The sequence below is a fragment of the Pangasianodon hypophthalmus genome, chromosome 21, assembly GCF_027358585.1.
Source record: "Pangasianodon hypophthalmus isolate fPanHyp1 chromosome 21, fPanHyp1.pri, whole genome shotgun sequence".
Classification (NCBI taxonomy): Eukaryota; Metazoa; Chordata; class Actinopteri; order Siluriformes; family Pangasiidae; genus Pangasianodon; species Pangasianodon hypophthalmus.
Genome location: NC_069730.1, coordinates 15,840,220 through 15,859,490, shown reverse-complemented (window position 1 = coordinate 15,859,490; position 19,271 = coordinate 15,840,220). Strand labels below are relative to the sequence as shown.

Sequence of the window (19,271 nt, the reverse complement as noted above, 5' to 3'; positions counted from 1 at the left end):
GTGACAAATGGGCCACCGAACGCACAGGTCACTGGTATATTATCAGCCAATCATAGAACAGGAGGCGGGATGTCATGAGCCAATCCTAGCGCAGGAGGCGGGACTTGTCGGAATACAGTTGGGGGAAAATACGTGAGGTCATACAAAGCGCTCTTATTAATGCAGTTAAAAATGAAACACAACAAATAGCTTATCAGTTATTAAATTTGATGTATGAATAAAATTATTAGGATAATGTAATTATTTATAATGATGCCTACAATATCTTAACAACAACAAATAATAATAATAATAATAATAATAATCATCATCATCATCATCAACATCCATTTCTAGGTCTGTGGAAAAAAGTTGGTACAAAAAGGAGCCCAATACCAAAATTCATAAACCCCATCCCAAACCACTCTTAATTCCAACATCTTGGATATTATTGCAAAAGTACTGTAGGCAGTTATCTACAAAGCAAGTACTTTTTGTTCAGTCTGTAAACTGTCTGTTGTGACAAACTGACACACATGAACTGTGTGTATGCAACCTGTCGTTGCACAGGAAAGTGTTTGTACATAATGATACCCAGAATAAATAGTAAGCAGAATAAAAATATAAATAAAAACATAAAAACACGTATATAAGCAGAATAGAAACATGCATTTGAGAGTATTCACTGTCCCAGTGAATAAATGTTGCGTTTTACTGAGCAGTGTGTAGATACAGCTGAGCCAGCTTCACCTCTCCACATCCGGGATGCTGACACTCTTTTATGCAAGGATTTAGTTTTCTTAATAAAAATGCAATTCAGAGATAGGTATATTAAAGGTAACCTAATTTGTTATTTACTTTATTGTTGATTATTCCCTGTAGTTACAGTATTTTATTTCTATTGATACACCCGTTGTTTCACTATAATTTAATCCTAACTTTGTTTGCTGTTGTCTTTTCCAACAAGCTCAAGCCAGTTTGCAGGATTTCCGCGGACCTGGCAACACTGCCCCCTGGCCCAGGCGCTTTTTATGAGGATAGTTTTACTGCCGCCTTCAGGAGTAAAAGGAAACATCCGGACTGCATCACTCACTGCAAACACTGCAGCAGCTGCTCTTTGTGCACTACACTTCACTGCAGGAGAGGCTCTCTGATAATGTTTTTGTGTTTTTTTTTTTTGTTTGTTTTTGTAAATGTTTGTATCTGGGTAAAATCTAAGGTCCCCTCATTATACCTGGTATAATATATATTCCTGGTATACCTGATATAGTAGCATATATTTCCATTAATTGTCTTGCCTGGTTTTCTACAGCGTTTAATTGTATAGCGTTTATAGCTAATTGATGTATAATTGTGATGTATGCATTTATATAATATAGTCCTGTATGTAGGCTATATTACAATCTCATAAGATGAATGAATGAATGAATGAATGAATGAATGAATGAAGTGTGAATGAATGGCAGTATATGATATGAAGAGTGTAATATAATAATGCAATAAGTTTGAGTTTTATTTTATTTTATTTATTTATTTTTTTTTCTTTAAATGGAATAAGTTCTCACAGTGAGATTTTCCTCTTTAGTCTGCCATTGTGATTCAGCTCATGCGGGTTTCCGGGAGCCCCTGGTTGTGGGCGGGAGAGTGCGAGCGCGAGAAACTCCGCTGCCCGCACGCGCCCCCCCAATACCCCACCCCCCCCCCCCCCCCCCCCCCCCCCCCAACCGTGCCCGTCGTCTCGCGCCGTGACGTCACAGAGCGGCATGAGCTGTCCCCGCCGCGCTGGTGCTGAAAACAAGATGGCTGTGCGCGTGCGAGCGGAGGACTGACGAGCGAAGCTTGCACGAGACGTCCCGAGCAGAGCAGACAGAGAAGCCCGCGCGCCTGAGAGGGAGACACTAAACCCAGAAGATTCTGAGCTGAAAATCCTCTCATCTTTTTTCTTCTACACAAAAAGCGACGGGGCAGAAGTGTGTGTGTGTGTGTGTGTGTATGTGTGTGTGCTGAACCCGGGGCGTGTGTAAACCGGACATCACCGAATCACAGCACGTCCAGGCTGTCCCGTTCTCGACCGGCGATCTGGTAGAGGACAGCGGAGGACAGCAAAAACACACCGAGCCTCTGAGAAGCGATGTCACTTCTGTGTGTTGGGGGTGAGTTGGGAAGCACCTCCAATTCAATTTCTGCATGTGTGTGTGTGTGTGTGTGTGTGTGTGTTTGATAAATATCCCAGTGTCCTGCTAAAGTTTGTTAGTCCACTCTTTAACACTGAGTTAAGCTATTTACTGAGAACTCACATTAGCACCTTTTCTCTTTTACAGCTAGCTGCTCAGATCTGTGTGTCTATAAACTGCGTTCATAAATAATTAGTGCTATTGTAGTGTGCGCTCTCAGCTCATTAAGACTTCATTCATAATCTGAATGGAACGAAAAGCTACTTTTCTGTTGTTATTTTTCATCTGAATTCATTCCATTTTATTGCTGTTTGTTTTTCCTGTTTGTTTGTTTTTTGACCGCATCATTAAGCGGGTAATTTATTACGCAATTAGATTAATGACTCACACCTGTGAATCAGCCTCTTTTACTCAAATGGAGCTCGTGATAGTTTGCCGCAGCGTTTATTTATTTATTTATTTATTTATTTATTTATTTATTTCCATCGGTATTCCTGTGGCTCTGGGAAAACTGAGTCAGAAAAGGCGGAGAGCTGCAGCACTGTTGCAGGTGAAAGCCCTCTCTCTCTCTCTCTCTCTCTCTCTCTCTGTCTCTCTCTCTCTCTCTCTCTCTCCGCGGCCGCGAGGGAATCCCGTGGGTGGCTGATCTGTGCGCGCGCCTCCAAACCGCCATTCACGAAAAACGTTCACGCGCTCTTCTCTGCTCCATTCACGAAATCACACTGCAGCGATAAAGCACAGCGGTGTTCAAACGGAAGCGTCTGGGTTTGGATCAAATTAAACTTTCACACTAAGTTCTAATGAGGGTGTGTGTGAAGTGAGGATGTGTGTATGAAGTGGGGACGTGTGTATAAAGTGGGGACGTGTGTATGAAGTGAGGGTGTGTGTATAAAGTGAGGATGTGTGTATAAAGTGGGGATGTGTGTGTAAAGTGGGGACGTGTGTATGAAGTGAGGGTGTGTGTATGAAGTGAGGATGTGTGTATGAAGTGAGGGTGTGTGTATGAAGTGAGGGTGTGTGTATGAAGTGAGGAGGTGTGTATGAAGTGAGGGTGTGTATGAAGTGAGGAGGTGTGTATGAAGTGAGGAGGTGTGTATGAAGTGAGAATGTGTGTATGAAGTGAGGAGGTGTGTGTATGAAGTGAGGGTGTGTGTATAAAGTGAGGATGTGTGTATAAAGTGGGGATGTGTGTATGAAGTGAGGATGTGTGTATGAAGTGAGGGTGTGTGTATGAAGTGAGGGTGTGTGTATGAAGTGAGGAGGTGTGTATGAAGTGAGGAGGTGTGTATGAAGTGAGGAGGTGTGTATGAAGTGAGAATGTGTGTATGAAGTGAGGAGGTGTGTGTATGAAGTGAGGAGGTGTGTATGAAGTGAGGGTGTGTGTATGAAGTGAGAATGTGTGTATGAAGTGAGGAGGTGTGTGTATGAAGTGAGGAGGTGTGTATGAAGTGAGGATGTGTGTATGAATTAAGGATGTGTATGAAGTGAGGAGGTGTGTGTATGAAGTGAGGATGTGTGTATGAAGTGAGGATGTGTATGAAGTGAGGGTGTGTGTATGAAGTGAGAATGTGTGTATGAAGTGAGGAGGTGTGTGTATGAAGTGAGGAGGTGTGTATGAAGTGAGGGTGTGTGTATGAAGTGAGGGTGTGTGTATAAAGTGAGGGTGTGTGTATGAAGTGAGGATGTGTGTATGAAGTGAGGGTGTGTGTATAAAGTGAGGAGGTGTGTATGAAGTGAGGATGTGTATAAAGTGAGGAGGTGTATGAAGGGAGGATGTGTGTATGAAGTGAGGGTGTGTGTATAAAGTGGGGATGTGTGTATGAAGTGAGGGTGTGTGTATGAAGTGAGGATGTGTATGAAGTAAGGATGTGTATGAAGTGAGGATGTGTGTATGAAGCGAGGGTGTGTGTATGAAGTGAGGAGGTGTGTATGAAGTGAGGATGTGTGTATAAAATAAGGATGTGTATGAAGTGAGGGTGTGTGTATGAAGTGAGGGTGTGTGTATGAAGTGAGGATGTGTGTATGAAGGTTTTCAGTCATTCAGGTTACTCATTAGTGCACCATTTTGGGCTGTTTTGTCCAAAAGTAAAGCTGAGAAAATCCCATGCATGCTGTGTCTGAAATCACTCCCCAAATAGTGCACTATATAGTGAATAGGGAGTGAATTCAGACTCTACTGCAGTAGATTAGTGTTCAAATACAGTCTAAGGTGTAGAAAGCCCATAATGCACTTTGCTGTTTGAAGGAAATAGTAGAGTGAGTAGAGCATCATTTCAGACACAGGCTTTGAATGTCTAGTAGTTACGCTTGTCACTACACCATAATTCTGACTTTGGTCCTGATATAAAGCATAGTATCACAATACACAATACTTGATACCAAAACAATACCATATAAATAGCTTTTGTGCTTTACAAGGAGCACATGCGTAGTATAATTCTGTGGGCAGCAATGCCTATACAATGTCATATTAGCATACGCAATTTGAGTCGTGGGTGGGTACGGTGGGTGGGTTCCTCAAATGCAGAGTCTGCGTTGGTTTCCTCCGAGTGCTCCGGTTTCCTCCTACCTCCCAAAAACATGACAGTAGGTGGATTGCCTACGCTTTGGTATGATTGGGTGCTTGAGATATACTAATGGCATCCCATCCAGGGTCCATTTGTGCTTCACGTCCAGTGTTCTCAGAACCACCACAATTAGCCCTGACCAGGATAAAGCAGTTACTGAAGAGGAAGATGAATTTGAGTCATCTATAGGCTATAATGCAATATTAGCATGGTGTTTTGATACTTTGTGTAATACTAGTAGTAGTAGGACAGAGATCCGAGATGACAGTAGTAAACACTCTCTGACAACCTTGTACCTTTCCAACTACAAACCCCTTCATTGGCTTCCTGTAACTGCCTGCATTAGATTTATAGCTCTGATACAAAGCCAGTTTTGGATCAGCCACTACCCACTGATGGTGAAATCCCACAGTGTTCCTTAAGCTCTTCTAGCTGCAAGTATGGCTCGGCTTGATCTGCCACCCTGGAAGACACAAGGAAGACAAGCATCAATGCTCTTTTCTGTCCTGGCACCCAGATCCTCCCTCTGTCTCTTTAATAGGCACTTAAATGGACACTACTAAAGAAAAAAACACATTACTCATTGTCCAATTATTAACTTGTTCCATTATTCGACGTCACCCAAATACATTAAAGCATCCAGAGCGTGAGCGTACATTTAAAACTCACTTAAAGGGAAAATCCACCCTGAATGACTTGCATATTAATCTTTATAATTAACATATGATCTTCATTGAATCTTCTGCATTTAATTTTTTTTTGTTTAAACTCCTTTCAACGACATGTTTTCACTTCCATTAACGGTATCCTACATTACCCACAATGCTGATAGTGGTGCCAGTGGGATTTAGCTCTTGCTTCATCTCTACCTAAAGAGAGCGATGCAGCAGCGCTTTAGTCTTTTAGTCTGTCTTTTAGCTCTCTCTCACCTCTATCATGCTCATCATCGTACATTGCCAAGCAGAGTCTTTGCCATATAGCTGCATTGCATTCATTGCATTCATTGCATTCTGGAACGTTGAGTCCAGCATTTGCTGTCTCCACAACAGATGTTACAGTGAATTGTGTGTGTGTGTGTGTGTGTGTGTGTGTGTGAGAAGCTTGTTCTGCCTCTAACAAGGAAATCCTGACAGATTTGTTCCAAGATCTGTTTTTGAGAAATCGGTCTCTACTTTCGTTCTGCCTAACAAATCAGAGAGAGAGAATGTGCATGAGGAAGGTCTATGAATAAGGTCACGGCTTACGTTTCTCTGCTTAGAGTGAATAATGAATACATGAATAATGTGGAAGGAGGCGATGTGATCGATGCCATATTCTTCTTCTCTCTTGGTGATATTTCTGAGCGTTTATAGCAGTGCGAGTCTCCACGCTCTCTCTGCATTAAACATGCCCTGCATTTGTCTGGATGGATGTTATCTAATAACGCTCTTATTTTGAGGAAGCAGGATATGAACTGACGGTATCAATGGAAAGAAAAAATGCATGTGTGTTAGGTGTGTGTGTGTGTGTGTGTGGTGTTCCCACCCACACACCTTCATCTCTTGCTCACACCCACAGGGGACTTTAATTATATAGTCACATTACATAAAATACAGATCTTTCATTGGGTTTATGGTGATGTAATCCTTTCTCATTGTCTTTTGTATTGCAAATGCTATAACATTCTAATCTTATATTCACATATGGGAGCGTAGGTGGATTTATGTAATACGCCGTGAGCTTTATAGGCTAGTTATTCATCTTGCAGCCCACAATGGCCTCGAATTCAGTATTGATACCATACCAACAGCTTGATATTTAATAGCAGCCTGATCAGTTTAAATCACATCCAGTGGTTTTCAGTATTTAGTAGAAACTACGATACAATCAGGGTACAATAAACTCTCCGTAAAGGCTTTTAATGAGTGGATGAAACACCCTTACATTATATTTACTTTACATTTTATTATGATAACTTTCAATCCATATACTCAGTTCCCTAAATCTAATCTAGCTAATCAGCTCACAGGCAGCAACATGTGTTAAAGCAGTGTCATTGTTACAGATTTAAGTGTTGTTTTCCCTTTAAGTAATAAAAACTATGAGACAATAATCACTAATTTGTATAATCAATACACTCATTATCAATGTGTTATATATAATCTGGATTATGATTACATTTTTGATATCACCAAATCATATCTCATTTATATAGCACTAAGTGTTATAAACTGCACAGTAACTATCACTTTAACTGAGATAATGCAGTGTTCTCTGTTATTTACATATCTGTTTATTTGTTTATTTTAAAATGTTTGCTTTATTTGTTTTTTAAATGTGTTGTTTATTTATTTGTTTGTTTTTGTTTGTCTGTTCTTCTGTTTGTTTGGTGTGTTTATAAGTTTGTTTATTTATTTATACATTTGCTTTATTTGTTTTGTTTTGTTGTTTGAAGCTGGCAATAGGACTAAACAAAAAAAAAAAACTAAACAGATAGCTAAACTTATAGCTAGCTAAACAGAAAGCTAAGCATATAGCTAGTCAGCTGAGGTTATGATATCCAGGGAAAACTTTTTTAAATTTTTTTTTTTTTTTTTTTGCTAAACCAAAACTCTTAACTTTGAATGCACGATGTTGCATCACAGTTTTCTGAAGCTTGTTGTATATAAGTTAATGACTAGATTTTCACTAATGCATTTAAAAAATACTTTAAAAAAGGTGTAGCTAATTGAAGCCTCTATTTTATTTCATACTTTTTTTTATATCAAAACATTATAAACCAAATAAACCAGTTAGATTACAAGTAGTCTAGGTATTTAGTCTTGCACAGGTCTGGTATGTAAATGTAAATGCACTCATTCCACAATCGTTTGGAAATTTTGAAAATGTTTTAGAAAATGTGTAGTTTTGGATATGGATATTGGTGACAATAAATCTGTTTTCTTTAGATATTGCCACATTTTCTGCACTTACCCAGCCACTATAATGCATAATACAGTTCATGCCTTTTAGAAAACGCAGGAGCAGTGAAAATATAAAGTCTAGAAAGCTTAATAATCAATCTGGATTGAAAGTCTTGAAAACATATAGCATTTCTTAATGAGGAATGAGCAAGAACATTGTTTTACGAAATCTACACATGCAGTTTTAATCATGAAATCTGTAATCACTGTAGTATCGCATTTTCCACTGGTCCTAATGAAGCACTGGTCAACCTGTTAACTCTAGGCTTGGGAATTAAACTATTAGCTGTTGTACTGTATATATGAAAATCATACCAGTAAAATTCATTACTTATATTAATGACCAGAATTCGAGAAAACCCAGAGTCAATATCTAACACACATATGCCCACTAAACCATTTGGACAAATTGGATTTGTTTCAAGTGCATTCTAATCATACAATATATCTTTGGATTTATTATTTTTTTTTACTGTGTTTAAATATTTAGGCTTTTGCTGTACTTGTGTTTTATAAATGTAATAATGTATTTGAGAAATGGGCTCTTATTTTTTTCCATTTTAAAAAGGGCAAACTTATGGTTCTCATTCAATGCAAAAATAGTGCTATCAATAACCCGATGCTATAACATAACCAGCTTGATTAAAAAAAAAAAAAGTTCAATTCAGTAATTGTAGTAAATCTCTTCAGACTCAGAAGGCACATTTAGGCTGGCTTTGAGTGTTTGTCAGCTCGGTGTTCGAGGTTAGCTCATCATTCCCTTCCAGCCTCTTCTTTATAAACGCAATCTCAGGGTTCATTGATTACGACGTATTGTCTGTATGCGGCACTTCCTGACCTGAATTATTTATATTGGCAGTGATTTATGAGTTGGTGTTATTATAAAGAGCCACTTTCCCACTTTCTGCAGTCCCAATTTCTTTGTCATTGATTTCTGACATGTATTGATATATTACAGCTGCCTGTTTTTCGCCACTCTGAACGAAACCTAAGGATCTCAGGTGAAACTGCACTGCAGCCTTCCTGCTCATCTGTGCTTTTCTTATTGGGGCTTGAATTTCAGCTGAGAAGCAGACATGAGAATTATAACTGGCTTAAAATAGTTTTGGTCAGTTTGCTCAGATACAGCTTGGCTGTTTCCACCTGGATGGTGTCATCGGTTTTGGCGGGCTGTGAAGATTTGAAGGGAACAGAACAGTCTATTTTTAACCACTTTTGGGGACACGTTTAAGCAAACTTTCAAGCTGCTGCAGCTGCAGAAAAGAGGACATTAGTGGCACAGTCATATTTTGTTTTCCTGGCGCGTACTGTGATGCACTTGAAACTAATTAGCTGGAGTAGGCGGAATTAATAGGGTTTCAGCACATGAGGTCCCAAGGAATTTATCACTGGCTTGAAAAACAATAGTGAAAAAGCTAAATTAGGTGTCACACTGTTCAAGCTGGTCAAGGTTTAGTATTTTCTCACCTTAAAGCTCCAGTAAGGGTTTTAAGAAACAAAAAGTATACCAAGTGTTAGTGCCATGTTACCCTTTCTAAAGCCACATGAAACTGTGACATACAAAACATGCATTAATTACAAAAAATGAAATTGAAAATGAAATTTTTCCCTCAGCTCAAATGTAGTTATGATCAGTTAAAGGAATAATCCACCCTCAACGAGTCACGTATATTACCCTTATAATTAACATGTGATCTTCATTTGTGTCCAAGATTTATTTTGTATTGAAATTCAGTGTTGACTTTTTTAACTTCTTTCATCGACATGTTGGTCTATTTCCACTTTTTTAACGCTTTTCTACATTACCCACAATCCCGTTCGACTACCAGCTAATAGTGGAGGCAGTGGGATTTATGCCGCAATTGACATACTTCAGAATTGGGAAGTCGGGACTTGGAATTATGTCATTTTCAACCTGTATCACAAGTGGACAGCCGAGACTCATAGCCATTCACACCTGGCATTATGAACGCATCTTCAGTGACCACTTGTGCTCGGATTTCACACATCGTTTCCTCTGAAGGAAGGCTATCACACACATTTATTACATCATGTCTTCCGCTGCATTTATTTTCAGGCAGAAATATCCCACAAATCATATTTCATGTACCGGTCTGGACTGTTTCAAACATTTTAATCGCGTGGTCTGCTAACTTGTAAATGACTAAGAAATGAGACGACGAATGAAGCTATGAAAAGCAGCTGCTTTCATCTCTGCTGTTATAGCATCATCTTGGAGAGCTCTGTTGTTCAGCATGATTTCCAAACAGTCTAGCAATGATTATGTATTTTCCGGCCAGGCAGTGACGCAGGCGATTAGTTGGTCCTTTGTTGATGTTCGGGATGCAAGACGCATTCACATTCACACTACAGATGTGATGTAGCCATATGCGTCCCAGACCACATCCGAAAGTGGTTTGAGTGATCGGATCACAATGCGTCTTCGAGACGCATTCGACTCTGTTCCCACCTGAATGTGTCCGATCACCCGGGATGCATGTTAATGCCAGGTGTGAATGGGGCCAGTGATGAGTGACGTGTGTAGGTCTTCAAAACAGTGAACTGTATAGTCAGTGTTCCCGAATTAACAAGCTAATACTGTATGTCTGTATGTTGATTGATCTACAGCATAACTTGTGTAGAAGTAAAGAAGCTCTACTTTGTTTGCTGTTGATTCAACTTTCTGAGTTTCTGAGAGGGTGTTTTCTTTGCTAACTTCTCATGGGAATAACAAAAATAGAGCATCAACTATCCAACAAATCAGCACCAGAATCACAAAACACTTCACAAATATTTCAATATAAAAATATCTAATGTGTTTCAGTGTGAAGATTTCCTTTAAAATAAAATGGCAGAGTAACAGATTGTGAAAAGTTCATGCTAACACTATTTTGTGCCGAAATCGGCCCCAAACACTGAAGGCTAGGCTCGCACTGCTGGAAACTGATAGAATCTTTATGAACATTCAGAAAACTTTGTATCATTTCATCTTACTCATTCTCTCTCTAACACACACATAAATTAGAGGTAGAGAGTTTGACGTGACCAGAGGAAATGACTGCGCTGAGGGAGCCATTAGGAGATATAACTGCACTAAAGAATAACACGTACACAGCTAATCAGGTAGACTGGTTTTCCTCGGTGATGCCCAAGCTCTCCGGAGACGAGCACATGCGAGCTTAATTAGAACAGGCGCAACCTAAATGGCTCCAAATTAGCTCAGCAAAAGGCCAGGGCTTTGCTCTGTGTGGTGCTGGGTATGAACCTGATCAATTGGCTTAGTGCTAATATGAAGCTAATAGAGGATGGTGAAGAAGGGCATGAAGAGATGAGAGAATGAGGCTAAGGAAAATGAGGGATGGGATTTGTGCTCCATCACATGTTTATATACATGGTTGCACCATGCTGGGAGATGGAGTAGGATTGTGGTACAGGGTTTTGAGTAGCGTATCTATGCCAAATGAACATGATGAAAAAGAAAAATTTCTATTGTCAGGATCTTCAGAAATATGCTGCATGTGACTTGGTAAACATATTGTGATGTTACAGGTACAGCACTTTAGTTTTATCCTGGAGCTTTGTGGCTAATGTAGCTAACAAGCAATGGAAGTCTATTTCATTTAAATTTGTATGTGCCTTAAATCATGTCCAGTTCTTAAAGGAAAGCTCCACTCTGAAACACATTACACATGTTCCTACTGAAATATTGATGTGTTTAGTGATGCTGGTGCTAATTTGTTGGTTGGTGCTGTATTTTCATTATTCCATTGAGAAGGTAGTGGTTGTTTGGGGAATATTGTTAACGCAGTTACAAAAGTAGGAGGAAAAAAAAATCAGTGATCTCAAACATAAGTGATAACGATCAGGTTTTGTTGTTAGCTTCTAAAAACACAAGAGCAACACTCACCATTTTCCAGTGACATTCAACATCATATTAATGAGAAATCCGGCGTAGAAGCAGAGGAGGTTGGAGCTGGCCCCAAGGTTCAACAAAGCAGCGCAGCTATGAGCTGTGTTATGGAAACGATTTGGCTCGGATAGTTAAAGAATTACGAGATGGTGTTGACAGCATTATTAGCTTGAAAGTCGACGCTTTGGATGCTGCTCTATTTGAGCAGATTGTACAGATGAGGAGTTGAGAGAGTTGGGCAGACTAAAGGACTAAAGCGCTGCTGCATTGCTCTGTTTAGCTAGAGATGAGGCTAAATCCCATTGCGCTTCTACTACTAACTCTATTCCATGTGAATAACTAAATAATAAGCTGTGAACTGAGGTTATAATGTGAAACTGCAATACAGAGACTCAGTTAAACCTGAAACACAGCTTCATGTCTTGCAGTTTGAAATCTTGCCCCAGGGGCAGTGTAGAAATGGAGAGTTTAACTTGTCCTTCGGATCTTTTTATCTCTGAATGCCCGTCGGCGGTGTGATCAGTTGTAGTGACAGTGGCTGACAGGAGAAAAGCTCTGGGAATTCCTGACACTCTGCAGGTGTTTTAACTGAAAGTCAGTGTGTGTGTGTGTGTTTGTGTGTGTGTGTGCGTGTGTATGTGAGGGGATGGAGAGAGAAAGCATGTCCTGGATGTGCTTGAATCACTATCTCTTTCTCTATCTCTCTCGCTCTCTCTCACTCTGCAGTACTTCGTAAGGTCAGAGTTATTACGTCAGTAGGTATGCCTTATTAATGCCCGCTGCTGCTTGTGCCACGTAATACAGGGCTTGTTAATATTCATATCAAATGCGTCTTGTTCTCATCTAATCCTTCTTTCTTAACACCTCTCATCTCTATCCTCTCCTCTCATCTTATTGCTTAATCGTTTTCTCTCAGTGCCTCATCTTCATCCTCTCCTCTCGTCTCTTCTTCTCTGGAAGCAAAGATATCGAAAAGCTCTGACTCAGCTGAAATCTACAGACACAAACCAGGCACACACACACACACAAACCACGCACACACACACAAACCACACACACACACACACACACACACACATAAGCACACACAGACACACACAAGCACACACACACAGTTTCACAGGCTGTACATATTACATTTCATCTCCACACTGCACTAATGAACACTTTCATTCGTCTGTTTGTTTCAGTGTTTTGTGACTGCAGTATCATCTGTGTCACGCATCACGTTCACTCAGACACGTTTCTATCGGTTGGCTGCCAGCAAGTGTTTTTTTTCTTTTCCTTTAAAAAAGGGACAGAGCTGAGCTGTGCTGTAAGCAGTAAGCTGCAGGATTAATTTCACACAGTCTGAAGAAAGCCCAGGAGAGCAGCTGCAGAATTGGCATCGCTCAGAAAACAGGAAACAGTTTGAGCCGCCATTGAGCCATAGAGCAAAAAAAAAAACAGAAGAGGAAGAAGGAAGAATATACACTCATTGACTGCTTTAATAGGAAGACCTGTACACTTCATGCAATTATTGATATAATTATCCAATCAGCTGATCATATGCATAAAATCATGCAAGTCGAAATGGGGAACCAGAATGTGACCTCAGTGACTTGGCAATGGAAACTGCTGATCTTCTGGGATTTTCACCCACAACAGAAATGTTTAACACAGAATGGTGTGAAAAACTAAAAAACATTCGGTGGGTGGAAACTCCTAGTTGATGAGAGGGATCAGAGGAAAATGGCCAGGCTAGATCAAGCTGACAGGAAGGCTACGGTAACTCAAATAAGCACTCTTTACAACCGTGGTGAGCAGAAAAGCATCTCAGAACACACAAGACATCAAAACTTGAGGTGGATGTGCTACAGCAGGAGAAGAGCACATCAGCTTCCACTCCTGTCAGCCAAGAACAGGAATCTGAGGCTACAGTGGGCATAGATTCACCAAAAGTGGGCTGTTGAAGAAAAAAAAGAGGTGGTGTGTCATTAGCATGGTGATTTTATGCATTGTGCTGCTCCAACATGAGCAGTGCCTCAGAGACCTCCTCATATTTCCTGCTTATTATTCAGTTATTCATCTTAAATCACATTATTCAGTAACTGTGAATTATTCATGAGCTACAGTGAAACTAATAGTAAAGGTATGTAGTTATGAGTGTGACAATGTTAAATGATCAAATGGCATTCTGCGGTGTAAATATTGGCTATTCCAGCATGACGCTAATAAAGTTTACCTCTGACTGTTACAAAGCCCTGACACTGGAGACTCCATCCATAAATGCTAAATAAACATCAGCTCACAGAAAACTTCAACATATCAATGATTACACGTTTTGAATATGAATATGAATATGAAATCTTAAAAATTCTTCACTATGTTTTCATGGTAAGGTTGAGCTTTGGATCTGATTGGGAATCTGGTGATTTCAGGTTGTATTTGTGTAAACTGAAATTAATTCTTTGTTATAAGAAGTATGGCACGGAGTGAGTAGAGGGACTGATTCTTTGTCTTTGTCTTTCTGTTCTGCAGTGAAGAAAGCCAAGCTCGATGGACCCCAAGGTGAGTAAAGTTTGACTCAACACCAGCATTACCCTTGATTCTAGACACGACTCTGACCAACTGCTTTTGTGTGTGTGTGTATTTATTGTTGTAAGTGACCTTTTTATGCTCTTCCCCCTGTAGAGAAGTTTAACACGTATGTGAGTCTGAAGGTACAGAATGTTAAGAGCACGACGATCGCAGTGCGGGGCAGCCAGCCAAGCTGGGAGCAGGACTTCATGTTGTGAGTCTCTCTCTCTCTTTCTCTCTCTCTCTCTCTCTCCTCACCTCCTGCATTTTAAGCTCCTCATCTGTCATGTCATCTTCTACTCATTTTCTCATGTTTCATCTCCCATTTTTCTTTCCACAACCCAATTGTCCCATGATTCCTTTTAGAATCTGGCTTTATTTTTAATTGATTTTTAAGTGATTGCAAACAGGAATGCAACAGAAATATCTGTTCCCAGAGACAGAATGTTAGATCATTGGCATTACATTACTGGATGTTTCATCAGGTCCAGTTCACATTATAGCCCATTTTGAAGTGATGTTTTAGACATCTTTAGACATACTGATTGTTTTTACTGCTGCGTTTGTTAAACTGACTGCTTACCCAACATGATCTTTATAGGCAGACGCCAAGCCAAGGTCTGAAAGTAACCTAAATAAAGACTTTCTGTAAATGAAACGGATTTATGTTTTCTTAAACTTGAGGTGTCAAAAAACCCACGTCCAAAACTAAATTGTTTGTCTTTTTTACCCAACTACTGTACATCTGACAGGCTTTCCCAGACCGCTACACATATACATTCAATTCAATTCAATTTTATTTGTATAACGCTTTTAATAATGGACATTGTCACAAAGCAGCTTTACAGAAATGTATATTTGAACAAGCCTGAGTTGAGTCATATACATGCATGCTAGATTCGCTCACAGATATCTGGTTTTCATGTTTGGGTCATACAAATCCTGCAAATGACAGACCTGCTTTTATAAGTGCAGAGTAAAAGACAATTGGCTTCATATTTAACTGACAGAGTTGATCAACAAAAAAAGAAGCAAAAGTACATTTCTTTTTTTTTTTTCCCTATGTTCCCAGGATTCTACGTACAGAGCGTGACTCAGCTCAGGCTTGTTCATGCACACACTCATGCAGTCCAGCTGCCCTCATTCACTCTCTCTCTTGCACTCTTTCACCTCCCCCTACCTCACTGCCCCCACCGTTTACTCACTCGCTCAATCATGAATTGCTCTCCGCCTCTGTCTTTTGGGCTCATTTTAATTCGCACTCCTTTTTTCCTGTCAGCCCATTCATTCATGCATCCCTCATTCCCCATCTTGCTCACTTTCATTTCCTCTCTTGCTTTCCTTTTCACTTGTTCATTCTGTCAGTGATCCAGTGGAGTACAATGTGCTAGGAGGAGTGTTGTGTTTGTGTGTGTGTGTGTGTGTGTGTGTGGGACTTCAGAGCACTGGGATTGGAGTGCTGTCGTGCCAAAGCTTGTTATGTAAGGCTCCGTGGAGATTCTCCACTGTGTTGTGAGATCTGGGACATGTCCATAATGTTCACTTCTCTGACCACACCAACACACACACACACACACACACACTATCCCACAGCCACATGGCCATAATTAGCACTCACTAACTCGCTTCACTGCTGCCTCTTGCAAAAAATCTTACGGGTGATTAATGAATGGTTTAAGGCACTGCAAGCTCCATTTATATCGAAAACATGATTTGATTATAGCAAAAAAGAAAACGGCAAGGCTAATCCTATAATGTGTGAAATGTTTAGGTTTCAGTAAGTGCTACAGGCTTCCATAAAGGTATATTCCATCAGTTTTCGACCTAGTCACTATCTACTGCATCTGTAGTGGATAACCTACACTGCTGTGTAGATTTAGATTTATTATCATCCATAATGTAGATGAAATGAGAGATAAGATTGGTGTAACTCTGGTGATGAGGAGGTTGTTTGTTTTTGCTGTAGCTTTGCAGGTAGAAAATTAAGAAATTCGAGCTGCTTGTGTGACTTGACTGTATGCAATCACAGTTAAAGTGGGACGTCACATCATGTACCAGGAAAAACAGTTTTTGGTGTTAGTTATGTTAAAATGCTGGAATATTGGCAATGAAATATTTTTCTTCCAACATGAAATAAATTTCATTATATTCTCACACTAATAAGATTTTTCACCACGGATTTTTCACCATGGAGCATGTTGTTCTCCATGTTTGTTTTTCTCGATTGCCTTCCAGCTAGCGTCCTGATTGCTTGATGTCTAAAAAGTTGATCTTTTTTCAGCTTCGGCTGTGGCAAAAAAGAGGACACTTTGTGCCCATTTCCTGTAGGATTAAATTTAAAACAAGCACTGGCAGTTGAGAAAAATGCCTGAAATTCATCCATATTTTAAACAAATGTTTATTGATTAACTGCCCTTAAACTTCCATTATATATAAATGCATTTTTGTCCTTTTCTCGGTACAGGGAAATGTGTTGAAATTGCTGTTTGTGGTAATCACATATAGATAATAATTAGGTTACAAATTAGGTTGAAAAGCACTGGAGTATTCCTTTAATTCTTCTTTTATTTCTAGGATATCTCTGTTAGTATTGATCTTTTAGGCTGCATTTATGTACTGTACTACTTTGTGGATATACAGTATAGTACAGTGGAGTGTAGTTTCACATGCATCTTTCATCTGCCTCTGTTCATTTTCTATCTGTCTTCCACTTACTCCAATCCATTCTTCTCTCTCTCTCTCTCTTTTCCTCCATCTCCCTCTTTTACTTTAATAATAAATTTACGTCCTGCTGTGTTGTAATTGAGCCGCGTCATGTTCCTCGCAGCCCTGCTTCCAGCTTTGTTTTCTATCCGCTACCATTTACCATAATGCAAGTTAATGTAATTACATAACAGAAATGTACTTACAAAATCAACACAGCATGCTGCTGGCAATATCATCGACCCAGTTCCAATGCTAATCCCTTGTTAAATATAATATGAGGACAATATCATCATTCCAGAGCTGTCACTCTCTCTCTCACCCTCTCGCTTTAATTTAGCAATGCTTTATTAATATGAATAAATGTTGTAATGTGAAATTATTTATAAGCCCCCCAGTGTTTTGGCAGTAATGTACACAATTAAACATAATGTGTCAAGAGAAATAATGTGAATAATGTGCATGAAGAAAAATTCGATCCAAAAAAATGAAAGAAATATCAGTGAAAGTAAAACATCTCTCTCTCTCTCTCTCTCTCTCTCTCTGTGTGTGTGTGTGTGTGTGCAGTGAGATAAACCGGCTGGATCTGGGGTTGACAGTGGAGGTGTGGAATAAAGGGCTGATCTGGGACACCATGGTGGGCACCATCTGGATTCCGCTGCAGAGCATCCGCCAATCAAATGAAGTAGGGGGCGGCACCAATTGCATTCTACAACTGTCTTACACTGTTTTATTCATAACACATTCATAAGCATTGCATAAATCCTTTATTAAGCAATGCTGAAGGATTTAAGAAATTTGTGAGGTGATATAAGCGGGCTTATTTAAAACTTCAAAACATAAGCAATTTTGCAGCTATGTTTTCCCAATGTGCTCGGATGTAGTGTTTGAGTCTTATTCTGATTAACTGAAATTGAAATTGCTGCATGCTCCCGAAAACTTGATTATTTAAAAAATGAACTCAGCATTAAAATGTTTCACACACATTCAAAGTACTGAATACAACTTTTGATCTAATTCAAGTTCAAAATTTCATTTGCTGTTTCAAATCAGGGCATAAAAATTCAAATCCACAGTAGTCAAAGTCCTGGTGTAATGCATTTCTATTTGAGCTGAGCTCAGCAGATAGTGCACCCATCTCTTTCTCTCTCTCACACACACACTCACGCACACACACCAGCTGCTGAGAGACAGTTACATAAGCACACAGTGGTCTGCTCTAAAGCGAAGCAAACCTTTCTCCCATTTGCAGCTTTTATGTTCTGCTTTATAAATGAGCATGAGCTTTTTTTCACTTTGCTTTTATAACTCTGTATGAATAATATATCACCCATCCTCAATTATGAATCGGCGTTTTGCCTGGCCTGTTCCCGGACTTCAGTAAACACGTTTGTGTGTCTCTCTGATCTGTAACTGAGCTGACGTGGTGAAGTAAAACTGCTGATGTGAGATGTGATTACAGCAGTGATGACAGAAGAGGACAATATTTGGGTGTCGGCCAATTTTTCATTTGGTTCCCCTCCAGATTCCAGCTGGAGTGATAATGATAGTGTGGATAATGGCTGGTGTGAATGCGTTTATTGAGTTATTTTTCATATTAATCGTGATGTTCAAGAGTAGGTTTTATTTAATAATGATGGTGTCCTGTGGAAAATGTCAAAAAAAAGATGACTCAGAAATATAGAGCTGCAATTATTTTTGTATTTTATTTGTGATCATGATTTTTTTCTCTCTCTCTTTCTTTTTTTTTTTGCTTTTTCAGGTAATTTAACATAACTGACTGTGACATCAGTGAGCTTAGTTAAATCTAGCTACTTTGCTGATGTTAGATATGGATATTTATGCCACAGTGCTATTGAATTCTCAATTCTGAGTGGTCAGAAAGCATTTAATTTTCTTTAAAAGCAGCTCTGGCAGTAGTTCCAGCTCCAAGGCAAATCACAGGTTTATATTTATGTGCACAATCTAATAAATTATTGTTTCTATAAAAACAACTCATTTACAATGACTTCTTTTTTACAATGGATTAAAAAATCATGTTATTTAACAAAGAAAAAAATATAATAGTGGATATGGTGAAGTTTTCTGTGAGGAGATGGATATTCAATATTTATGGAAGGAGTCTCCAGTGTCAGTGCTTTATAACAGGCCTTTTGTCGCTTTATGGTTTCTCGGCAACATGACAAGCAGCAATTTTTTAAAAATCTTATTAACTTCAAGAGAGAGAAAAAAGAGAGTGAAGGAATGATATACAAAACTAATAGCAGGAACTAACTTGTCTCACGGATGTTCCACGACATTAAAATGTAACAATAATCTGATATAAAATATGATGTGTTGTTAAACAATTAATAAAAATGTAATCCTTGGCAAAATGCTGGGGTATAAAAGGTTTAAAAATCAAATGAATATTGGGTGGTGTGATGCAGCCGTTACC

General features: G+C 39.3%; 1 protein-coding gene across 1 annotated transcript in view; it reads left to right on the top strand.

Moving 5' to 3' along the window:
* Positions 1-1,765: 1,765 nt before the first annotated feature.
* LOC113533480 (protein unc-13 homolog A) overlaps positions 1,766-19,271 on the top strand; it is a 58,788-nt gene continuing 41,282 nt past the window's right edge. Inside the window, exons 1-4 of the mRNA XM_034297688.2 lie at positions 1,766-2,132; positions 14,093-14,122; positions 14,246-14,345; positions 17,402-17,519. Coding sequence (XP_034153579.2) covers positions 2,111-2,132; positions 14,093-14,122; positions 14,246-14,345; positions 17,402-17,519 — 270 coding nt within the window. The 5' untranslated portion in view covers positions 1,766-2,110. The remainder of the gene's footprint in view (positions 2,133-14,092; positions 14,123-14,245; positions 14,346-17,401; positions 17,520-19,271) is intronic.